Source organism: Capronia coronata, assembly GCF_000585585.1.
Source record: "Capronia coronata CBS 617.96 chromosome Unknown acBCG-supercont1.3, whole genome shotgun sequence".
Classification (NCBI taxonomy): Eukaryota; Fungi; Ascomycota; class Eurotiomycetes; order Chaetothyriales; family Herpotrichiellaceae; genus Capronia; species Capronia coronata.
Window position 1 is genome coordinate 2402826 of NW_006912895.1, and position 23467 is coordinate 2426292.

Sequence of the window (23467 nt, forward strand, 5' to 3'; positions counted from 1 at the left end):
CCTTACACCGCTCTGAGGCGCACGTTCGCGCCGGCTGTCGAGTCGGGATGACCTCCTTCAAAGCCGAGTCGTGGATCTGGTACACGGCGACCGTTTCCATGATCATTGCACGAATGTATGTGCCCCAGGGGATCTGGTAGAGCCCAATGTTTCGCACGCGGCTAACATGGTCGCTACTAGGGTGGCACGACTTCTGCATTTCAAGTCCGTCCTGCGACTCCAGATTGAGGATGTCCTGATGGTATTCCTGACAGTACGTCTCTCGTCCATCCCCGGGACTGGTTCGTTGGAGATGACTGATTGACCGTGAAACGCAGTGCTTGTATACCATACTCATCGTCTTCCTCAACATTGACCTGGATGTCTCCACGAACCTCATCGATCCCGCCCACCCCGTGGTGTTGACGCCTCACGAGATTTCCGAGCGGACCTGGGGGTCCAAAACCGTCCTTCTGGTCGAGCAGTGTATGTGCGCCGTTCAATGGGGCACCAAGTACTGTCTGCTGCTGTTATACTGGCGACTGACGCAGAACCTGATGCAAAACATGGTCGTCAAAGGCGCGGCGATATATGTCGGGGTCACCTACGTGGTGATGGAAGTCCTCTACTTTGCCTATTGGTGTCGGCCCTTCCACGAATATTGGGCGGTCCCGACCAGTAACCAGCAATGTAGCACGGCGCTACACCACCTCATCCTCAACTTGGTGTTCAACTTGACGAGCGACATCCTGATCATGTCGATTCCGCTACCGCTTCTCCTCAAAGCACACCTGGAACTCAAACGAAAACTGCTCCTTGTGTTCCCCTTTAGTCTGGGCCTGTTCACCATGCTCTGCGCCATCTTGAGCAAGCGATTGAGTTTCACCCACCCCTACAGCTCGCAATGGGTGTTTTGGTATTGTCGCGAAGCCAGCACGGCCATGATCGTCGCCAACATGCCTTATAGCTGGGCTTTGATCCGACGCATCTTCAACCTGAGATCCTTCTTCGGCGACACCACAATGGATCACATGCAAGGCGGTCAGACTCGAGAGCTTCACGGCTACAGTGTCGGCGCCATGACCATGGATAGCCTGCCCATCACACGACATATCAGTGGCGCCAGCATTCAATCGCCGAAGAGGTTCTGGCATGTTCTTCCATCACCTCTCAAGATACACGGCGGCGCCAACGACTCACCCAATCTACATCATACGAAAACATGGGAGGGCGGTGCGGCGGCAACAGATAAAAATAAAGAAGTCAATGTCGAGACCAACCCGGCGTCGAGCAGCAACAGTAGCGCCATGTCCGCCCTTAAGCCGCCGCAGGCTGTGTCTACGGACTGGACGCTGGATCGGCTCTATCCTTTGGATGATGATGATGAGATTTTCGGACACCCTGACGCGACAAGACGACGGTATGAAGGCTGACACGATTCAGTATATGAATTGTGACGCAATGCGCGTGCTATAGTTTCCCGCAGGAAAGGGAATGAAGCCGTCCAATTGTCATGAGCTCAAACATTGCTGGACCGAGGCGACAGCGTTTCCTTGATGCCCCTGATGAACAATATAACGACATACCACACATGCTAGGCACCGTGACCGATCCCTTGCGACGGCAATACCTACCTAGGTACCTCATGTATACCTTATGTGTTGACGAGTCATGACATTTCAACGCTGTTCCCTATCCGGACTCGGCTCTCGAGTCATGCTGGACCAGATTCCAGCCCCTTGGCGCACTAACCGGATTCGGCACTGCCGGAGAATGACGCAGACAGAAGAATTTCTGGCTTTGTCACTCAATCCAATGTCCTCGCTCGCCTTCAACGGACACAGTCATCAAGACAAACAATCGAGTCGACGAAAGAGCTGGCCCATAGTCACTCATTTGTAGCAGAGGTAAGCCTTCCTCAATCACACTTTCTCTCGTCTTCAGAGTCTCTCAGACGTCGCGAAGATAAAGGGGGGGCTATGGCTAACTCCAGCGCAGCGCAACCCGGCCATGCCAGTCGTCGACGGAACGAGTCGCATCTCCACGAGCAACACACCCTAAGCTACATCCAATACCGCGACGACGCACAAGAGCTGTACTGGGCTGAACCTGTCGAACAACACCTTCCTCCTCACCCTCACACCCGTCACGTTCTCCCCGGCCCTGTTCGGCCGCAGCCTCTGGCACCGTCTCAACATGTCGCGACGATCAAACGACGACCGGTCAATCCAATAATCTCCACCACCGATTCCACTTCCTCTTCCTCCTCCTCCTCCTCCTCCTCCTCCTCCTCCTCTCTCCTCCGCCTTCTTTCCCCGAAGATAGCGAAGACCGCCTACTATCTCCTATAATCCCGTCTCCCCTACGAATCCGCAAACCGCGGACCGATCCAGTCGCGCCAGCAATGGCTCCCGCTCCCTCTGCAGCACGATCGGTGCGACTGCTCGTCGCCTCAATCGGCAACCCACCACCCTACCACACGACGCGCCATTCGGCAGGCCACATCCTGCTGAAATCGCTCGCCCAACGACTTCACCTGCCTCCTCTGTCCAAAACCAAAACACTAGGCTCCGGCAGCGTCAGTCGCGGCTCCGACGTCGGCAGACCAGAATACACACTATGGCAGAGCGCAAGCCTGATGAACGTCTCCGGAACGGGGACCATGAAGGCGTGGAAACTGTTCAACGACGACCTCCCGAAAACCCAGTCGGCATTGGACGTCGTGACCGCGCTGGTCGTGCTCCATGACGAACTCGAGTCTCCGACGGCCACGATCAAGCTGCGGCGCGGCGAGTCGAGCCCCCGCGGCCACAACGGCATCAAGTCGATCCAGCAGTCGCTCAAGTCGGCGGGCCAGCTGGTGGCCCTGGGCGACCGGTTCGTCAAGATCGGTATCGGCATTTCGCGGCCCGCCTCCAGGGACAGCCATGATGTGAGTGCCTGGGTCTTGGGCCAGCTGACGCACGTCGAGCGCGCCAAGATAGAGGCCGCGACCGACAGTCTGATTGCCGTGCTTGAGAGTGAGATTGCGAGATTGGAAAGATCTTGATGTCGTTTGACTCACGATCTTTCTGTATTGTGGATACTTGATCTCAGGATGGACTCCCAGCATATCCTGTCGGTCTTGGTTCTTGTTTCTGTTGTGCCCTGCCCTGTTTTGACTCGGCATCGACCATGACTTGGTTGCGGTGACGGCTCTGGCGGTCGACCATTTTGAGTCATGTCATTTCATATTTCGGTATTCTGATGCTGCGACATGTGAGACAGTTTGTTGCTGGTTGCTGGGCGCTGGCTGCTGGCTTCTGGTGGCATCTGCGGATCATTTCTTCAGCGCTCACACCATGGAGTTTCCCTAGACCAGAGATACCTCTATACCTGATACCCCTATTGTGCATCTTCTTGGGCTTTTAGCGATTGGGAGGCGGTGGTGTTGTGGACACTCATAGACGGACTACGATGTGCTGTATAGGGATTGGGTTTCTGACCTTAGATTATACATCTGACTCTGGTCATTGTTCTCTGCGACGGCTTAGGATATACTGTATACCTAGATAGATAGATGACCACGCAGACTGTTCAGGTATTTGTATTTATATTCTATCCTAGCTCTGGCTTTTACTTCTGCTCAGGCTTATGCCTTTGACCCATATGTGAGAGGAAAGGAACAAGGGGGTCCAGGCGAAGAGGAATTTCCATCTTCCAATTCCAGGTCGCGCCATCAGAACGTATCTTATGTACCATTTTCACCTTTCTGCTTCAGTTGCCGCTCCGTTGCTCAGTCACCTATAGATAGGCAGAGTAATCGTAATCTGAAAGACAGCCACAGCCAGTCACGTCGAACATACAGACAAGAATATAAATATACAGACAAATCGGCCTCGAGCATGCCAAAGGTCCAAAGGTATGTGTAATTTATCCCAAATGTGGTGCCATACTCTGGATTTTTCGCCTGATATGGCTGGGCTGCGCTGATGTCTAGCACTGCAGTGACAATGTTAAGGTTGGGCCCCATGATGGTCGACAGAACGTGAGCTGTTAAGGCCTGGGATGGGTGGCATCGTTATGGTGTTGGTCAAGAGTAGACTGCATTTCGAGTCGCTCAGATGTTGAAATGAGCGTGGTGATGTCAAGCGGGCTGGTATGAACGACTTGGGGATCGTGACGATGGAAGGCTTCCGGCCATCCTATTTGTCTTGGTCGAGCTACTTGGGAGGTGGTCTTTGGGGACCCATAGGCCGAAGGATCCCAGCGACATCATAGTGACCTCGACCCAAGTTCATCGGAGACTCCATGGCGAGATATAAGAATGGTAATTGTGGTAACGAAGGCGAACGCGAGTGAGTTTTTAGGAAAACGGTGGAAGTTCGACCCAGGCGGGCTCTTCAGGCTTCAAAAGCAATGGCTGATATAGCCGGAGAACATAGACAGCCACAGGAAGTCTAGAAGGATGCTCTTTCTCAACTGAAGAGGATGAATGGCCGGCCCTTTATACAGGCATAGCATCAGACTTCTTGGTATACGAGGGCTGAATGAGGTTGGAGGGCGTCTTGCATGGTGAACACCAGGTTCAGGCACACCGTCTTACCTCATGATTGAACTGAAAAGAGCCATTCCTGTTCTTGGAAAGGATCAGTGTCTCTGCTCCTGCATCCGGCTGTCAAAAGATGGGGTGACCGTCTAGCTTTTCCGGTAGCGGCAGGCCGGCAATCAGAGTGAGGTACCACGGCGTATATGTTGAACACAGAGCAACCGAAAGGATATCTGGTCCACCTTACCGTAGTTTCGGCTGCCCACAATAATGCGATGCAGCATGAATGTAGATTGGAAAAGCCAATGCATGAAAGAATCACTACTCCGGCCAATGCAGGCAGGCAAGCGGATTGAGTCAGAACCGACATGTCGGTGTCGTGTTGATGGGATGTCATCGACTGCGGTGTCCCGAATCCTGTGCCATCTTTTTGCATGCTAAAGACGCTATACACCGGCTCCGTGCGTAACTCGCAGCTCTGCGGCGTCCTGGTAATACAGTAGTGCCTGAGAAGCGTTGAGGAAAGATTCGGTGTATGGATCCGCTCTTGCTTGTGAGATCTGTTTGCCTGTGTACTGTGTGAACGGATATCTGGAGGAAGGAAGGAAGGAAGATGTTGAGGTCCGGAAAAGCGGTGAGCAGGCTGGCAGGCGCCAATCCGAGAACCCCGACTCGCATCGTCAATCGCTCTTCCGTTTTCCACGCGTAGTTGCATACGATCTAATGCCGCTTGGGTCTCGACGAGACCCCTGGTTGGCAAGACGGGTTGCTGACGGTTTCACATCAGAAGAATTGAGATCAGGCCTATCATCCGCTGCTGAGAAGAGGATCGAGGAGATGAAGTAGGACAGAGATCGAAGCTGCCCAAGATCGTTCCCTATTGAATGGCGGAAGTTGCCCTTGGGGCCCTGAGCCAGACCGATTGCCTCCAAAGCCTTCTCAAGCTGGAGCTGGAACGTGAGTCAAGTAGCAAGAAGCGTGAGGTTGCCGCGGTAGAGAAAGAACCTAAAGGATCAAGGGGGCTCCCCGTACGATTGATTAGTGGCGCTCGTATAGGTAGGTACCTGCCTGAGTAGTGAAACTAGGTAGCGACGCAGGACGTTCTTTCTCTTGGATAGACAGACGTACATTCCGTATGTACAGAAGGTAGTAGAGGGTTGTACAGAGTAATGTGTCGATCGAAACAATGGAGCCATATACCTCAAATTGGCACGCAATGGCTCAGGCTGCGCCGTGAATTCGGACCAGGGATTGATATTTTGTCAGTCGCAAATACTGTCTTGGAAACTTTCGATAGCCAGGCTAAATTATGAACCAGGTTTGCTGTCAGACAACAGACATATTTCTCATTTCTGTTCTCCTCCAAGTGTGGTGAGATCCATTGCCCACGACACTACAATCCCACTGTCCATACTGCACGACTCCCTATACCTACTCGGTTGGTGATAGCCCTCCGACATTATGGCGGTCAGATGCCACGCCTGCCTCCAGCCTTGATCCGTGAGGCTGCCCTTCAGAACCACCTCCTGCCTCTCCTACTTCGCGCATGCCGCGATCTTCCCTCCGCTCGAAATGAATTCCGATGGCTACAGGAACATGCGCGTGACACTGTCCATGCGAAGACACGTAAGAGACACAAGGCCTTGCCGGAAGATGCCTTGATCCATCTGAAATCCCCACGACACGGAGAGGAGAAGTCTCAATGCCCCCAACGGAAGGATTCTTCTGTGAAATCAAAGGCCGACAGGCTTGAGAAAACATCCGTCGCAGTCGATGCCAACAGCCGGCGAAGCTTGTTCAGGAGAAGGGTTTTCGTTCATCGAGGCCATAGGAACAGCGTCGTTAGCCATACCTCAGGTCGTGGATTGCGAGATGCATTTCAAGAACAATATACTGCTCGATCGCACGCCCAAAGCCTTTTGGCCAAGTTCATTGCGAGAAGAGCCAGGGGTGTGCCATTGCAGTATATCCTTGGCAATCAACCTTTCGGCAATCTGGAGATACTGACTCGGAAAGGGGTGCTCATTCCCAGGTCTGACACCGAGACATACAGCCAACATGTAGCGAAACTGCTGCTTTCCTGGCTGCACACTGCTACCTTCGCGAGCCATACCCGGCTTCCGGGACGCAGGAAGCTAAGGATTCTTGATCTATGCTCAGGAACTGGCTGTATAGCACTCCTTCTACATTCTGTTCTCAAACCGCCCAACTTGGACTCGAACATCGATCTGGAAATACTCGGCGCCGATATAAGCATGGATGCAAATCTACTTAGTAGGAGAAACTTGCAGCATAACATCGCCGAGGGGCTGCTTCATCCGGACGCTGCTCAAGATGTTTCGTTTCAGCAGATGGACATCCTTCGTTTGGCAAGATCGAATAGATCTAAGACGCGTCGACTCTTCAATCACGGCAGTCCCTCCGCTCATCAGGACGCGGCATTGGACGATACGTGGGATGTCATCGTCTCGAACCCTCCATACATCTCTCCAAAAGACTACAGGCCCGGCGGCCAAACCAACTCAAGCGTGCGTAAGTATGAGCCCAAATTGGCGCTCGTTCCACCAGTTTCTGGCTCCTCTGGGGACGCAAACCCTGCCGTCGACCCAGGCGACTTGTTCTACGGACCTTTGATCGATTTGATGAGCAGCGTTGGTGCGAAGCTTCTGGTCATGGAAGTCGGCGACTCGCAGCAAGCTGGGCGCGTGCATGAGATTGCTATGGAGAAATTCAAAAATCGCGACGATGATGTGAGGTTCGAAAGGTGGAAGGATGATGGGACGGAAAGGTTGCTGTCTACCTCGCGAGCTTCCCATCAGGGGCTCACCGATGGACTCGCTGCAGAAGGGACCCAAGCAGCCTCAGCTACGACAGACAGCCACGCCTCCGATCGGGCCGTCGTCGTCTGGGCAAGGGAGCTGGCAGAGTGGCGGATGTCTGTCAGATGGGATGGACGAGTCTAACCCCCAACGACCAGAGCGAAAATCGGGCAGACAGTCAACGCTTCAAACTAAGTAGCCCAAGCATTACGGATGCCGAGGACGACAGTTACAGACATCCCTGCCAGGAGGGTTTCTCGCGAAGAGCACGCGTGCCATTCAACAAGGCTTCCGTCCAAAGAAGTATCATACGCTTGTGGCATCTATAGTGTTCATATGGTTCCATTTTCGATCTGTCCATGATACCGGACTCTCGAACAAGTCTTACCACCATGCCACGAGAACAATATATGCGGCTTTTTGAGCGCCAAACGCCATCGCTGTACCTTTTGCCATCCGTACCTACCTATGTTTCCCAATTGCTTGTCCAGTTTCGGCCCAACTCCTTGAGGGTTGCATTTTTCCCGCACAAAACCAGTTCTTTTCCCGTAGATTCGTTCCACGCCATGCCAGATCATGTCGTTGCCCCTTTCTTTTCCGTTGTTTTCCCCACGCTCGTTGACTTCGTAGCAGAAGGAACTTTTCCCAATATCATGCATGGTACGCAGGACGCCCTATCCCGCAACGCTTACATCCTCCATGGAATTGCATTGCCCAGGGGCTTTTTCTTCTTTCGCTTGACGCAACATCGAGCAACCCAACCGAACGTAGCTTTGTTTCTTTTTGGCTCTTCGTCACGTTTTGTAAGACTCATCTCCGTGCCCACCAAATCAGTGCGACGCTAAACAGACAAGCCGAACCCTCCCAATCCAACATGCAACGACATGCAAACAATGTTCCACCCAGTCAAACCCCATATACTTGGCTGCGCCGCATATGCCACGATTACCCAACGCAGCACAACGCGCCCAGAAGTTGCCCAGCCAGTATTGGTTCGTGGGTACGTTCATTCAGTCCGTCCGTCCGTCCGTTTTTGTTTTTTCTCGTTTCTCATTTCATTCCATTCCATTCATTCGTAGTGTCTGTCCCAGTCCCTCTGTTCAGCCACCGGGTTTCCGCCCATAGACGATATTCATACGATGGATGGCATGGACTCTAGGGTTCCTGATCTCGGCACGGACATTGGCGCAAAGCACCCTCACCTCATCGGCCGACCAGCCCAACACGGAAGTCAGCAGTCTCAAAGTCCAGTTCTCGAGGCCGGTCTCGACATGCGCACGGGACCACTGGCCCAGATCCTTGAGCGCGGGATCGCGCGCCCACGGCCCGATGGGCCACTTGAAGCGATGTTCCGTGACGTCCTCGAAGCCGGCGTCGACCATGTGCTGCCTCATGCCGTCGAGGACCTGCAGCTCGCGGTTCAGCTTGCAGTGACACTCCGGGCCGACTCGGTTCCAGGCGGCGATGCCGCCGTCCGGCAGCAGACTGTTGTCGTCGCTGGAGAACTGCGCCGAGTACTCCGCCTGCTCAAGGTAGCCGCCGGGTTTGAGGCAGCGCAGGCACTGCGCGTACAGGGCGGGCCAGTCGGTGATGGTGCCGTGCAGGCCGCGGATGTGGATCAGGTCGAACTGCGATTCGGAAAAGGTCCATTCCGACTCCATGTCGTCGATCTCGAAGCGCACGTTGGGCGGAATCCAGGTCGGCTGGATCGGCGACAGGTCCGTGCCAATCACCAGCGCCGACGGGAACATGTCGGCCACGTCGATCGCCCAGGCGCCCGTGCCGGTGCCGAGATCGAGGATCTGTTCGGGCGCAGGGCTGATCGGGGCGAGAAATAGTCGCCCGTTGAGCGTCTTCATGTATAGGTTGTGTCCGATGTCTAGGTGTTCGTTGGCTTCTTCGTCGTTGGAGCCCCTGTTGGATCAGAAAAGGAAAAGGTGAGTGATTGCTTTGAGTGGTCTGATCTGGGATGGAGGAAGCATAGCTAAGGATCAACCACGATGGGGTTGCAGGGCAAGGGGTGGGATGTCGAATACGTCTGTAGCTGACGAGGGATGTGAGGTACTAGTATTTGGAGCGGTATATGGTGGGTTGAACGAGGTGGGATCGAATGAAGAAGATGTGGGCTCGCGTGGATGGAATGGAATGGACTGAAATGAAATGTTCGGGTTGGAACTCACCAGTATTTGCCGTCTTTGAAGGAGTGATATGTCCGTCCATTCTCGATGCGGTAGTCTCTTATCCACGACGAAATGGACGTGGTTTCTGTGATTCTGCAGGACAATCGTGTCAGTCCGCGTTTTGAGGCCTCGGACTCTCATAAGAGAGAGACACGCGTCTTACTTCTGACGAGGCAGGACGAAGGCTGCTACTTACGCGTCATCGCCATATGCAGAGTCATTCGAGTCGATGTCCTACAAGAGAGGATGTTCTGTCAACCACATAGGTCCCTTCAAAGCGAGCGCGGTGAGACGTGACGTGCGCGCGGGCTTTCCTTACAGTATCAGGCGCGATATGACTCCCATGGTCACTCCCGGCTTGTGTGGCGGAATCACCGTGAGCTTCGTCCTCGTCCTGATACATGATACCCGTACGCTGTCGCTGTGGCTAGCTGTCGCTGGGCGAGCGTGCGTGCGCTGACGCGTATCTGTAGTCGAAGTCGCCGTATGGACTCCTGCTGACTCCTGCCCTTTTTCGCCCCTCCTGTAACTTTATCTCAGCAGAAGGCGATAGAGAAAAGTTTCGACGGACAGGATGAGACGACCAGGAGAGCAGAAGTCGGGGAGCTATGGAGAAGGATGACGTTCGTGGGAGCTCCGCGACTGATGAGAATGGATCAGTTGATGAGAATGGATGGACGAGCCAAATATAAGATGAGATAATAATAAAATCGAGTGGACAAGGCTCGTCCGGTGGCCCCCGCTCTCTTTCTTCCCTGTGGGATTTGTGTCTCGCGCCCGTCCTGGTCCTTACCGCTCCCCCCGTTCGATGGATCCTAGGACTCAAAGATCGGTGGACAACGATTTGCGACGGTCAACGGGCCGCACCGGGGTTCTCTTCTTTCGAATCATCTTCCAACCAAAGGAGTCCCTCTGTCCCGTCTTCGGAGGCCTAGGGACACAGCAGGGAGTAGAGTGAGATAGGTATCAATCGTATCGTAGACCCCATAATCATTATTGTCTGGTAAGCGACTGGATTTCCAACACGATCGGTGGGGGCTGCGATGCAATGTGTAAACTGTACAGCAGAGCTATGTGAGCACCTCTTCGCTGGCAATGGCAATGGCAATGGCCATTTTGCTCTTCTCTTTCTCTACTCTTCCAAGTCAGGCAACCGTCAGGTCCATATCTCGCTTGCCGGATTTGGAAGATGCTCAGTTTTTCTCTCTGGGGCCGCGTCTGGGACCTGCGGATGTTTTGCTTGTCTGGGTGCAAGCGTCGACTTGGTGGCTGATCCGGCTCCGTTGTCGGCCGCCTGTTTCGTACTAGAGAGCGGAAGACTGCGGGAGGAGTGCATTGGACTTGAGACACGTGGTGTGTGGATTGCAGACAACGACAATAGATTTGGCGAAGCTGTAGTGGATAGAGAAGGCCTTAAGGCTCTTGGGCGGTCGATGGGCCAGACTCTTCGGACGGTGGCGTCGCAGCCTGAGGGTTACTGAGGTATATTTGTACTGGAGACCAGAGGACGGAAAAGAGGAATGGACAAATGAGAGATGGCGTATATCTTGTCAAGGAGAAGGAGTAGGAGGGTGGGTTTCACCTTGGTGACCCTCTTAAAGAATTCAAGAGGGTGATACGAAATTCATCAAGTAGAGTGGGTGCTTTGTATTGAGACCCGAGCAATCCAATCCTGTACATTTGCTCGCAGATGCAGCTATTGTCTCGATCTACTAGTTCTCTTGCTTACCCTCCAACACCATTCCATTCACACCGGCTTGTTGACTATGCTTCCAACACGAACTTCGCACCGTCTACCGCCTTCGCCATCATCTCATGGGCCAGACCTAAACTCGGAAAGACGTGGAAGTAATGAGGCAGACCTTCATAGTGGTCAAGCCTGCTTTTGATACCGCTCTCCTTGAGTCTGTGGTCGAGCAGAATCCCATCATCCCGAGCACAGTCCTTCTCCGCGGTGACGATGTAACAAGGAGGGAATTTGGACAGATCGTCCGCAAGAAGCGGAAAGTGTCGAGGATTGTTGAAGTCGATGTCGTAGTGTGCTGGAGACAGTCAGTGGCCGAACAACAGACGAGGTGGTGGTGCAACGCCAAAGGCAAGACGCAAGGGAGTGATGGTTGCAAGAGCGAGAGCGACAAATGTCCCACTTACACCAGATGAACTTGGCCAACTCGAGGCCAAAGACCGGCACGCCACTGTTCCCATTGTCTTCCCACGATGTGTACATGTGCTTGTATTTTCCCTGGTACTCCCAATTCAGAATGACCGGGCAGAGAAGCACACATCCCGTCACCGACGTATAGTCGCCCTCGCACATGAAGCGGTACACGATCTGGGTCGCGAGAAAAGCACCCGCCGAGCCGCCACAGAGAATGGTCTTTGACGGATCATGGCCGAGTCCTTTGGCTCGATCACGACACTGCTCACAAGTCAGAGGGAGGGCTCAACAGAAACAGCCCGAAGGAAAGACAAGATGAGACTGGCACTAACCCACGGCACAGACAGCGCTCCGACCTCGATGATGCCGTCTATCTTCACCCGTGGAGCCTTGGGGTAATTGACGCTGATCACCAAGCAGGGCACTTTGGCCGCGAAGATGCGACAGTGCGCGTCCTCCGTGTCCAGGTTGCCTGCAATGTATCCTCCGCCGTGGAAATAGATCATCAGCGGCAACCGCTTTTCCGACGCGGGCTGGTAGATCCGCACGGCCAGATCGCCATGTTCACTGTCTGTCTTTTCGTCCCCTGGCGGCGCGATGCGGTCCGTCAGCACCATGCGCAGTGGCATATCATTCATTCCTTAAGGGAAGCAACAGACTGCATCGTCGCCGACCATGTCCTCTCGAACGCGCTTGAACTTACACACCGTCAATTCCTCCGGTAATGGAGGCCATGCCTTTGCTAACCCGGCGAAGACCGCATCGTAGGTAGGCACGTCGACCGAGAAATCGCCCGTCATCACATACCGCCCTCCGCTGGCATCTTCAAGCTGTGCTTCATTGTCACTATCCATGCATATTCAGTCACAGTGGGAGAAGGGTCTTTCAAGTGCACTGCACCCCTGATCCGAGCGTCTCGAGATTCGGACCCAGTCCCAATCAATGGCGGTGTCTGCCGCACGGGAAGTCTAACTTACTGCCAGCCATTCGGGTCGATATCCTTCTCGAGGCCATTTCTTGCTGTCACTCTTGTCACTGTCTGTCGCCATGTCCGCGCATAAACCCAAACCCGATGCTAAAACGAGAACCTCGAGAACACTTCATGGACTAACGATAATGCGGGGGTACTCAAGGAGCTATAGTAAGTGGGCTGATCATACTGAAGGAGTTCTGCGCAAATGGCCGGCGGGAAACAAACAGTGCAAACATCGCTCTCTTATCACCATCACCATCACAGTACAGCAGCAGTCAGGAACATCAAGGTACTACCAGTAGTTTCCTACCAAAAAAAATGTCATTAGGCCGACATAATATCGTGTTCTTGGAATAGAAAAGACCATAGAGAATATCGAATTTGAGCAGAATCTGGAGTCAAACGAAGTATTCGCATAACACATCCGCCACCAGTTATGCCTTCAAAGCGAACTGCTTGAGGTAATGATAGTCGTCCATGTTCTGGTCAACCGTCTCTCTGATCACTTTGGCTGCTTGCTTGCCATATTTCTTCTCCCATTCGGCGTCCCACTCGGCTTCGGATTTGGCGGCCCTCTTCTATCTCGAGTCAGCAATATTACATACCCGGTCGCGAGGACAGTAGCCTACATGAGCCCTTGGCTTGAGATCCTTGGAGTCGATGGCATCTTCATGGAAGCCTTTCCACTTCTCAAACGCGGCTTTGGCACGCTTCTGGTCCTCTTCATTGTCCCAATTCAGCATGTCTTGAGTGAACTCAAGCCCGACACTCTTGCAGTAGATCTTCAAGACGCCCTCCGGGTCGTCTAGCAGGTCGTCGGCATCAACAACACAGGTCTCAGGTTTACCCACGTCCCCATTGGCGACCCCATTGGCTTGGCCGGCGACTTGATGTCCGACCAACCCAGCTTCTCGAGTAAAGTCGAAGAATCGACGAAGCTCGTCATATCCAGCTTCACTGGGGTAGAAATCATGAAATCCAGTCATGTCGTCCAAAGGAGGAATGGTGCAACGGTAGTATGAGGGGACGCTGGAGTGAGGATCGCGGATGAGGAAGGTAAAATGGAATGTCTCCAGTAACGCTTTCGGAACCACGGTAGGGTTCCCCGGTTCGCCATCGGTCGCATACGGATATGGAGGCATCTTGACCGCATCATGTTGTCCATTGGCTCCGTTGACTCCGTTGGGGATGTTGGCCGATTCAGTACCGATGCCACGTTTCTTCGTGATCAAGGACGGTGCAATTCGGGCGGGTTGACGATCGGGAGGCACCAGATAGTAAATGATGTCCTTGATGAAGAGACGTTTCCCCTAGAGCGCGTAAGCACGGAACACGCAATCCTGTAATGATGCCCGCATAAAAGCAAGACTTCCTCAGCGGCATCACACCTCGGATCCTTCACGATCTATATGATCGAAGATTGTCTTGTAGGTGGAATCACTAAATCCCGAGGCCTTCCTTGCCTCTTCATCGGCCTCAAAGCGAGGACTCATTCTTTCCGGGCTGAGAAGTCGTCAGACATCGTCCCGCGCATCACATCTCCGGCTTACCCGTAATAGAAGGCATCACCAAAGGGTTCATGGACACAGGCCAAATCTTTCCTGGTCATGAAAACCTTGATTGTGTCAGCGCTCAGGTTTCGAGGAACGGCAAGGTGACTCGAACACGTTCAAAAGCAGTGCTGCACGCTCGAGGGTGCGTGGCACAGAAGATGGGTTTGGCCATGACAGGCAACTCGGCCTCTCTCCTCGACAATGCTACAAGTCAATGGAGAGGTCAAATCAACTGGCCGAAATAATCCAAGCCTGAAAAAAGAAGGTCAAGGTTGTATAAACCAGGTTCGAGATAGCCCCTTTCGGTCAGCTATAACGATATCACGACGACGATTTCGCAGTCTGTCTGATCCAGAAGAGGCGAGATCTGAGATCTCGGGGAAATAGAGATTTACTTATTACACGCCAGAAGAAATCTGGGGCCTGGGAGCTGCTGGAGATACAACCAGGGCCTGCTGGTCTGGACGCCGAGCAGGGACGAATAAAGATGAAGCCATGAAAAATTCGTCATGTTTCTTTTTGCCATGATGTCGAGCAGCAGCTATGACGACGAGAGCCTTTGGGCGATTCGCCGAACGATGCTGGCCGCCCCGCATGCTGTTGAGGAATCAGGATGGAGGTTTGTGTTGGTTCCTCGGCCGCATCTGTCATCCACGGCAGGAGAGTCTCCAGGGCGTCGAAGGGGAATCCCACTTTTCCAGGGACCTGTGGGAGACGCGGACGGGAGGATGGTTGTTTGACGTGAGGGTGTCAGCAGAAAAGGGGATTTATCATTTGTGACCAAGGGGAGCAGCGACGACAATGTGGGGGAAACCGAGCGAAGGATTGGTAAAAATAGATGAATGCTGGTTGGATCGAGCCATTGAAGGGAATAAATTCTCTTTATACAGAGGAATAACATAACTTGAATGGCTTCAGCCGCAGGCGCAGTCTACAGGTACCTTAAGCAGGCGCCGCAGAGCTCCTTAGGCCAAGCAGACCAGCGCAGGCTCAAGCCCAACAATTCAACCACGTCGCCGAGGTGGATTCGTGCCCGTGGTCGGTGTCTCCCTCTCTCTCCTCTCTGCGTATGCTGCCCGAGTGGTACGATTCGAGCCAACAGTCCTACCGTTCCAAGCATTGATTCCACCTGATCCTGCCACTACGACACCTTGGGACCTCTAGTACTAGTAATCTAATCAACAAGCGTCATCTTTCATCAAAGCCTGTTGGCGATCACTCTCGTTAGGTGCCAACTGCAAACCTGCTATAGGACCATTGATACAGTTGGCAGGCTCCCAGAACTCAACCCTCACTCTCCCACCCGCTCTCACGCATACGTTCGGTTGCTCCCTCGAATCCTCTTTCGAATTTAACTGAACGTCTCCTCCTCGATCCTGAACGCCCGACCGCGATCATGTTTTCCAGGTGGGCCTCTCAGGCCCCCTCGACACCGTTGCCTGGTTTGAAAGCCTTACACCCATACTTTCCGGTAGAGACTGAACTGGTGAACTTCATTGCCAATGACATGACCCTTTTCCAACTGCTGGCTGCATTTGGCTCAGGCTGTGCTGTCATTTTGTCTGCGGCGTGGCTTCTCGCCTCAAATGTCTCGCCGCGGTTGAAGACCAGGGACAAATTCGTGGTGCTATGGTTTTGCTTGAGTAAGGAAGAGAAAGACACACTTGTGGGAGAAGGGACTGACGATGGGAAGCTGGTGCTATCCACCTCTTCTTTGAAGGCTACTTTGCGTACAATCATACACGGATGGGAAGTGCACAAGACTTGTTTGGACAACTGTGGAAAGAATACGCTTTGTCGGACTCCCGCTACCTGACCTCTGACCCTTTCGTCCTATGTATGGAAACGATCACTGCGGTATGGATTTCAAGACCCAAGATGCGCCTCTCGGCATACTGACTGCAAGACAGCTCTTCTGGGGTCCTCTTTCCTTTGTCATGGTCTACTTCATCATCACCAGCCATCCTCTCCGATATCCTCTGCAGGCTGTCGTCTCTTTAGGCCAGATGTATGGGGATGTTCTTTACTATGCCACGTGCATGTTTGACCACTACTACAAGAGCCAGACCTATTGTCGACCCGAAGCATACTATTTCTGGTTTTATTTCTTCTTTATGAACTTCATTTGGATCGTTATACCCGGAGGTGAGTATGCGGCCGCCATTGTTGCGGCAACCCGGCTAACGCTGGCAGCACTCCTATCGGAAAGCCTCACCACCACGGCACGGGCGTTCAAGGCACTGGATCGCATATCACACTCGGTGCAAGGGAACGGGTCCTTGAGCAAACCTAAGGCGACTGCGAATGGTGACATCAAGCGTGCATGAGACTGCACAGACCGCGATTGTGGGACGAACGAAGCAAGGGGTGAGCGGGCAACTGAAAGAACTAAGATTGTTATGTTCGTCGAGTACGAGGCGCTACTCAGCTCTCTACTTAGGTATCCTTGCTGGATGTGCTTGCACCCCAGGCGTAGATACCCTAATACCCTAGGAGCTACAATGCCTCTGAAGCGACAATCGATTGTAAAGAGTAGCCGCCAGCCAGCCAGTCAGCCGGTTCAGCAATGAGTTGGTCTGTTTATCACTCGATATGATTATTGTTGTGGACCAAGCCTGAATTCTGGACTTGGAGTTGGCGGACTGTGGCTGGGTTCAAGTTTGGGGCTAGGGGGCCATGATGGTTGCCCGGTAAACGCGCAGCTCCACCACAGAAGCGATCGGATGCCTGCAACTTGAAGGTTGACGCAACTGTAGGTATGTTGCGTGGCCGCGGATGGATCTTCAAACCCATCCATCCACGGCATTACTAGTATTATTGCTTTATCACCTTGCATGAACAGGCGATATTTGTCCCCTGGTACTCCGATCAACTGGCTATACTTGTCTGATCTGAGACAGTCCGTACAATTTTTGGACAATTTGTTCGAGATATCACCATGCGCCTACAATCGATCTCCACGCCGCAGAATCCCCGACGCATAAACTACTACTCGATATACACAATCCCATAACCACGCCGCACCTCGAACAATCCGTCGATCAACGTCCGCCAATGCGGGCAGAAGCATCTACGAATACCGCTCGCAGGACTCTCAAAGGCCAACAGTCCGAGCCACCGCCTTCCTTGAGGATTCGCAATGTAACCTCCGACCGAACTTCCGGCCTGTACGATTCCAACTCCGTACAAGATCGCATTCGACAATGGCAAGCACAAGGTGCTGCCAATGCGACTGCTCCGGATGCGGTCAGCGTTCGATCAATCCCTTACTCAGAGTGTGCTTCGACCGTCTCAAGACCAAAGTCCGAGTATGGAGATGAAAATGCAGTTCGCGCCGAGGGTCGGACGAGGCAGAAGTCGGAGGAGGAACCAAATCACAGCAGGAGCCGCAGTGCGCCCAGGAAGCGCATCATCAGTGACAGCCATTGGAAAGCGAAAAGAGAAGCCAGGGATCAGAAGAATGCGACAACTGCCCCAAAGATCCGCCCGCTGTCGACTCATTACGATCTGTCTTATACTTCGAACCAGGAAAAACGCGGAGAGCGAAGAAGATCGCAGAGGCACAAGGATAATGGTTCAGACCAGCCTTCGGTGCAGACGTCGAGATACAATGATGGAATCAGGGTGACGGCCGTGCCGGACGCTGAAGGAAAGCGGTCTGCCGAGGATGTGCCTCCACATACCGACCTTGATAGCCAAGTCGATGATGCGCTAGCTCGTCAATTGACGACTGGGTCGAAGGACACTCAGGATGAGTTTTCCCACAGATATTCAGGATCATCGTCTCGGCCCGAGGAACACGGCAGTCTCAGACGAAGGAGTAAATACGCCGAAATGCTTGAACAGGCAGCGCCTGCGCCGTCAGACAAGGACGCACCGAGGTCGAGGAAGCCCGGCCTTCTCGGCAGAACCAAGGACATGTTTGCGAAATCTGATCAAACGCCGTCTCTAGAGAAAAGACTTCCAAGCATTGAGGCTTGGCTGGATGAACAACCCGATCCGTTCGTCGATGAACCGACTACAAGAGAACCTCCTGCTGCCGGGGAGCCGCAACCCCTTAGGAGAGGCACCGAACGGAAAAGGACATCGACGGAAAAGCCCTACACCCCAGATCCTAACAAAATATGGGAATCCATTCAGCCGGAGCAACGACAGGCATCCTCTGCACCCAGCACCAAACGGCAGACCAACGCTGATGGAGTAATCAAATCCGCAGGCCGCGAACAAGGCTCTCCGATGACTTCGAGGGATCTCGAGAGGGATGATCAGCAGGACGTTGAAGGGTCGCCGTCTAGTTTGAGAAGGAGAGGGGCGCGACACCGTCGAGAAAGAGGATCTCCAAGGAGGAAATCATTAGCACAACCTGACTTCCAACAGCAAGGAGGAATCCCGGACGAAGAGCTTTCGGCCTTGACCAAAGAGGTTTCTCCATCGATGTCACCTCAGCGACCATGCCCACCCACGGGAGCACATCGTCTATCAACCATTGCCTCTGTGGAAACATTCGCCGGGAGTCATATTTTGCCAGCTCCTGACCAAGAGGTGCCTGCGAACAGTTGTGACCTCAAACGCAAGCTCACAACACATGAAGATTTGATGTCCGTGCTCTCTCTTCCCGGGAGAGGGAGGAGCCGGCGCTCTGTTCGAAGTAAGAGGAGTACACGAGGGGTTGTACACTCGGCCTCTGTGCAGGAATTAACCGAGGCATTCGTAGCGGACGAGGAGCGGTATGTGCGAGAGTTGCGCACACTGGTCGACGGAGTCATACCGGTCTTGTTGCAAAGCGTTCTCTCCAAGACCGATTCGGCGATCGCAGCAGGACTGTTCACGTCTTCAACCGCAACTTCAGATCAGACAAGCTTCACCAAGCCCATAATCGATATGGGAATCGCGCTTGAGCGGCTGAAGACATTGCACAGCCGCGTCTCCGGCCACGATGCTGTCAACGGCCACGACGTTGACAGCATCCTTTCCTGGGCGCAAACGGCACAGAGGGCATACAAAGACTACATTCAAGCGTGGAGACTCGGGTTTCAGGACATTGTCATCAACCTCGCTCCTCTGGACAACTCAAAACCGGGCACAACAGAAGCAGAAATGGCTCGTGATGAATCCGGCGATTTGGTGGACACAGACGGCAAGAAGGTGGACGTCGCATATCTCCTGAAGAGACCACTGGTGAGAGTGAAAGCCTTGAGTAAGACCTTCACTCGGCTCAAAGATGAATGTGACAGCCCTGTTGCTGCGCGGGTGGCAGACATATACATCGACCTCACGGCCATGGCGAAGCGGCGTCATCAAGAAGAACGAGCACGCTTGGAGGACGAAGCGGCAGCAAACATTGATGCTATGAGAGTCCGCGATATCCGAACAATGGCAGCCATCACCGGGGTTGTCGTCAACAAGTCTCGTCGTGTCAAAGCCAGAGATTTCTTCAGCCTCACTCTGTATCACTCAAGTGGGCAACGAATGGACTGTGGCGTCGAGTTGATTTTTCGAGACAACGCTCGTGGCGAGCCTGCTGGGGGTGATGTCCTAATCTGCGAGGTCGACGACACTGGAAAGTGGCTTCTATTTGCGCCAGTCGAATTGGGTTCGATATCAGCAAGGCGAGGCGAGGGTGGCTTCGACCTCGTGGTCATGCTACGTGGCAGAGCAGGCTTGGGTCAAGAATGGCACGAACTACTGGCCTTGAAGTCAGAGGATTCGCTTGCCGTGACGGAATGGATGACTATGCTCGGTTCAAACCCGTTACCACCCAGACTCAATCGAACGTCGAGCTTCGTCAAACATCGAGCCCCATCCGCAGAGCAGTTATCGAGCAAACCCAATCCCCGGGGGGAGCAGGTTCATAGTCTGACGCTTGGTCATGTTGGCGGTCTTGAACCTTTGGACGTCCCCCTCGGCGAGCCATCCATCATCGGTACCCGCACAGATACGAGCCAGCGTTCCGATCACACAAGGCCTGTGGTGAATAAACCATTACCACGACTGAATCTAGGTGGTGGTTTAGCCTCAAAGCCGGCCCCTCAATATGCTGCCTCGTCGGCGAGTGATGCGAGACACAGTCCTTCATTTGTCTCCTCAGATCATTCCACCACCTCTGACCATTCAGCGAGGGCGACCATTACGACACCGTCATCGAACTTGAAACCCGCATCGTTCACACTCGAGTCTTCACCCAAACAGACAACGAGCACGACAGACTTACCAGCCCGGTCTCGAGTGAATCCTCCCGAAACTCCTCCGAAAGAGAATCACACAGCTACGCGCAAGGATGAAGGACTATCGCCGATGTTTGGAAGGACGGACGATAACTCGCACATGTCGAAGAGCTCTCCAAACTCAAAGGGAACGCAGTTCTCGAAATCCGGCCTTGCTGAATCACCGTCAAGCAGACCACAAGCTTCACCGCCCTTTGCAGATCGCGGACCTACTTCCACAAAATCAGCCGCACCTGTTAACTCTGTTGCAACTGCTCAACGGCCTGGCTATCAACGGGCACTTTCGTCGACTCCGTCGAAAGAGCTTCCTACGGTCTCTAAGATCCGACCGCAGCAACAACAACCAAGTCTACCTGCTCCAAAATCTAGCCCCACTAGTCCGAGGACGCAGAAAGCAGTGTCTGAAGCCGAACCACGAGCGTCCAATTCTCAAGCTGGCTCTCCTACCGCCTCACGTTCTAAAGAGAAGCCGGCGAAGAGGAGAACTTCGTCGCCATTGAAGCACGAGTACGCTCCGTCAACAAGTTCGGACGAGTCGTCTGATTATGATACGGAGAGTGTCGGCGGCTCAGACTCCGATACGTCCGATGCTTTGATGTCAGAGTCCGGCGACAAGCCAACGCCGCTGGTTGCAATAACCGCGGCGGGCCGACGGCCTTCGAAGCCGGCAGGGGCACCCCCGACGTCGATACCATCGACCGGGACACGCACGCTGGCCCCGTCTGACTCGGCCTCACAAGGACCATACCGGAGGGTACCTTCGTCGGCAGCAGTGCCGGGGTCTAGGAAGGGCAGGGCAATCGCGCTGATATGTGCCTGGTCAAACAAAGGGTCGTGGGAGCAGATCCACCCCGATGAGTGCTCGATTGTCATCTCGCCAGGCTTGATCGAGGCATTTGAGATGAGCGCTGCTCACTCGGATCCGCAGGCAGACTTTGGCGCCAGCAAGCCCGATGGGCCTGACTCACGTGCATCTTCATTTGCAGTCCAACCGCTGGTGGCCTTCGAGTTGACGCCGATTGTTGCTCTTCGAAGGGGGACAGCAATAGACATTTCGATCCGGTCGCCTCCGACGGCAAACTCGAGAATCAAGACGACCAGTATCGTGATGTTCCGGTCCAGGAATCCGGAAGAGTGCGAGGTTCTGTATGGGATGATTAACTGGGCACGATGCAACAATCCGACCTACATTCAATTGCAGAGCGCACGTCCACAACGTCAGCCATCCGTAACATTCAATGTAGGTCAGGACAACCAGAGCCGGCCGAGGTCGAGCTCATGGTTCAATTTCGGCAGCCGACAGAAATCTAGCTATCGTGCCTCGTCGGCCCCAACACCGGCATCCGTCGATATATCGGTCGAAAGCTCCGGCACCATGGCCAGTGCCTTCTCAGCATTGAAAAGATTTGGTGCTAGTTCGGCCTTCAATCTGAATCGGTCGACAGTGACCCATAGAGCCGGTAACGAAGGTACGGCCGGGTCGTTGTATTCATCCAGCAGCGGTACGGGCACCGGGTCAGGTTCGAGTACGCCAGCTCCGAGCCAACTTGGCTTCGTTCCGGGCAAGGACGGACCCAACGTGCCGTCCACGAGCGCAGCCGCCGCGAACGGTGGAGGCATGGTGAACAACATGAAAATCCGGCTCTACGTCCGAAAGGGACAACACTGGGAAAATCTGGGCGCCGCACGTCTCAGTGTGTTGCCGACACCCAGCAATGCCGGTGCTCCTGCTGTTCCCGCTCCGCTCGAGTCTCGACAAACCACCCCCAACCAGCCAGGAGATTCTTCAGTAGAACCATCGCCGCCAACCACACCGACCCACAGTCGAACAGCATCCAACATCAACATGACGCCGCCCATGATCGTCGGGCAACCAGGCCAGAAGAATCGCGGCCCACGTCTCCCGAGTGCCAATCACACGCCGCACCGCGTCCACGGGAACGGACTGGAGAAGAGAGTGCTCATCACGCGGAACAGAGATCCCGAAACCGTGCTGCTAGACGCCGTGCTGGGCGAGAGCTGTTTTGAACGCATCATGCAGACGGGTATTGCTGTCAAAGTCTGGACCGAGACCCAGGTCATTGGCCACACGGGAGGGGTCACGATGGGTCGTGAGACAGTGTATATGATGCAGTTCCCCGGCGCGGGTGAGGCGACCTGGGTGTTCGGACTGTGCGGCACGAACAGGTACGCTATTGCCTATCTTGAATGATCTGAAGAGTTGAAACAGAGAGATGGATAAAAGGAAAGGAGTGAGGGCGGTTGGGATTTCCAAGATGGCGTTCTGGCATCATGTACTGGGTTTCCAACATTCAGCATACAGCAGGAATGGTGCGATGGGCGTTTTACTTTCGACTTGGAAGTGCTTGACGGTGATTTTGACGACTTGACTTGATTGAATGACTGGTGAAGTACTAGTAGCTGAATGGCGCGCTCAATGGCTGGGCCGGGTGGTTGACTGATTGACTTATCGGATGATTGAATGATCGATTGATCGATTCAACTGTGTATTTTCGCGAGCAGAAAACATGACAGGCGAGAGGAGATCCTTTTGAACGAACAGATCTAAAAAGAGTTGTTAGACCAGCTGATCATCCCTCTATTTAAAGAGTGGTTTCTTTTCCTCCTTCTCCTCTCTTCCTACGTATCAATGGTTGAGCGGTGTTGCTGTTTCCTGACTACCTACCTTGCAGTGCCGGATACCAGGATCATGTATTTCCCCTTGTGATCGGGTATCATCTTGTACTAGAAGGAGTAGAGTAGAGAAGAGTAGCACAATCCAAAGATGATCATCTGGATCATCAAGGTCGTAGGTGGTACTATCTCGCGTTGATGTTGACACTTGATCGCAGGAGGGTTGGATTCTGACAAAGCATCGTCGACCCCCCTGGTCGGATTGTTCCCATCGAGCTGGGATGCTGAGTAGTAATCATGTTCAATATTGTGACCTCCCATCCATCATGTCATAGCTGAAGTGCGACTACAGGATTGATAACTCCCTACCCAGTATGCTTTGAGGGCCGTGAGAGATGGGATACGCCATCTCCCCCCCC

The 23467-nt window shown here is 53.6% G+C and overlaps 8 protein-coding genes across 8 annotated transcripts; 5 read left to right on the forward strand and 3 right to left on the reverse strand.

Moving 5' to 3' along the window:
* Positions 1-47: 47 nt before the first annotated feature.
* A1O1_04172 (uncharacterized protein) lies at positions 48-1412 on the forward strand (the record flags this gene model as incomplete). The annotated part of the gene is made up of 3 exons (XM_007725069.1): positions 48-115; positions 181-253; positions 318-1412. The coding sequence occupies 3 exons, from the start codon at positions 48-50 to the stop codon at positions 1410-1412; spliced, it is 1236 nt and encodes a 411-aa protein (XP_007723259.1).
* A 971-nt stretch (positions 1413-2383) lies between these two features.
* On the forward strand, positions 2384-3028 carry A1O1_04173 (uncharacterized protein; the record flags this gene model as incomplete). Its single annotated transcript, XM_007725070.1, has 1 exon — positions 2384-3028. The coding sequence occupies one exon, from the start codon at positions 2384-2386 to the stop codon at positions 3026-3028; it is 645 nt and encodes a 214-aa protein (XP_007723260.1).
* A 2951-nt stretch (positions 3029-5979) lies between these two features.
* A1O1_04174 (uncharacterized protein) lies at positions 5980-7470 on the forward strand (the record flags this gene model as incomplete). The annotated part of the gene is made up of 1 exon (XM_007725071.1): positions 5980-7470. One exon carries the CDS (start codon positions 5980-5982, stop codon positions 7468-7470), a length of 1491 nt encoding a protein of 496 aa, XP_007723261.1.
* A 956-nt stretch (positions 7471-8426) lies between these two features.
* Positions 8427-9909, reverse strand: A1O1_04175 (uncharacterized protein; the record flags this gene model as incomplete). Its single annotated transcript, XM_007725072.1, has 4 exons — positions 8427-9240; positions 9507-9599; positions 9703-9740; positions 9826-9909. 4 exons carry the CDS (start codon positions 9907-9909, stop codon positions 8427-8429), a joined length of 1029 nt encoding a protein of 342 aa, XP_007723262.1.
* A 1361-nt stretch (positions 9910-11270) lies between these two features.
* On the reverse strand, positions 11271-12281 carry A1O1_04176 (uncharacterized protein; the record flags this gene model as incomplete). The annotated part of the gene is made up of 3 exons (XM_007725073.1): positions 11271-11548; positions 11658-11925; positions 11997-12281. The coding sequence occupies 3 exons, from the start codon at positions 12279-12281 to the stop codon at positions 11271-11273; spliced, it is 831 nt and encodes a 276-aa protein (XP_007723263.1).
* Positions 12282-13071: 790 nt separating this feature from the next.
* A1O1_04177 (uncharacterized protein) lies at positions 13072-14362 on the reverse strand (the record flags this gene model as incomplete). The annotated part of the gene is made up of 5 exons (XM_007725074.1): positions 13072-13215; positions 13267-13947; positions 14026-14140; positions 14188-14252; positions 14303-14362. The coding sequence occupies 5 exons, from the start codon at positions 14360-14362 to the stop codon at positions 13072-13074; spliced, it is 1065 nt and encodes a 354-aa protein (XP_007723264.1).
* A 1224-nt stretch (positions 14363-15586) lies between these two features.
* Positions 15587-16517, forward strand: A1O1_04178 (uncharacterized protein; the record flags this gene model as incomplete). Its single annotated transcript, XM_007725075.1, has 4 exons — positions 15587-15833; positions 15884-16047; positions 16101-16335; positions 16384-16517. The coding sequence occupies 4 exons, from the start codon at positions 15587-15589 to the stop codon at positions 16515-16517; spliced, it is 780 nt and encodes a 259-aa protein (XP_007723265.1).
* Positions 16518-17244: 727 nt separating this feature from the next.
* On the forward strand, positions 17245-22626 carry A1O1_04179 (uncharacterized protein; the record flags this gene model as incomplete). The annotated part of the gene is made up of 1 exon (XM_007725076.1): positions 17245-22626. The coding sequence occupies one exon, from the start codon at positions 17245-17247 to the stop codon at positions 22624-22626; it is 5382 nt and encodes a 1793-aa protein (XP_007723266.1).
* Between the last annotated feature and the right edge of the window lie 841 nt (positions 22627-23467).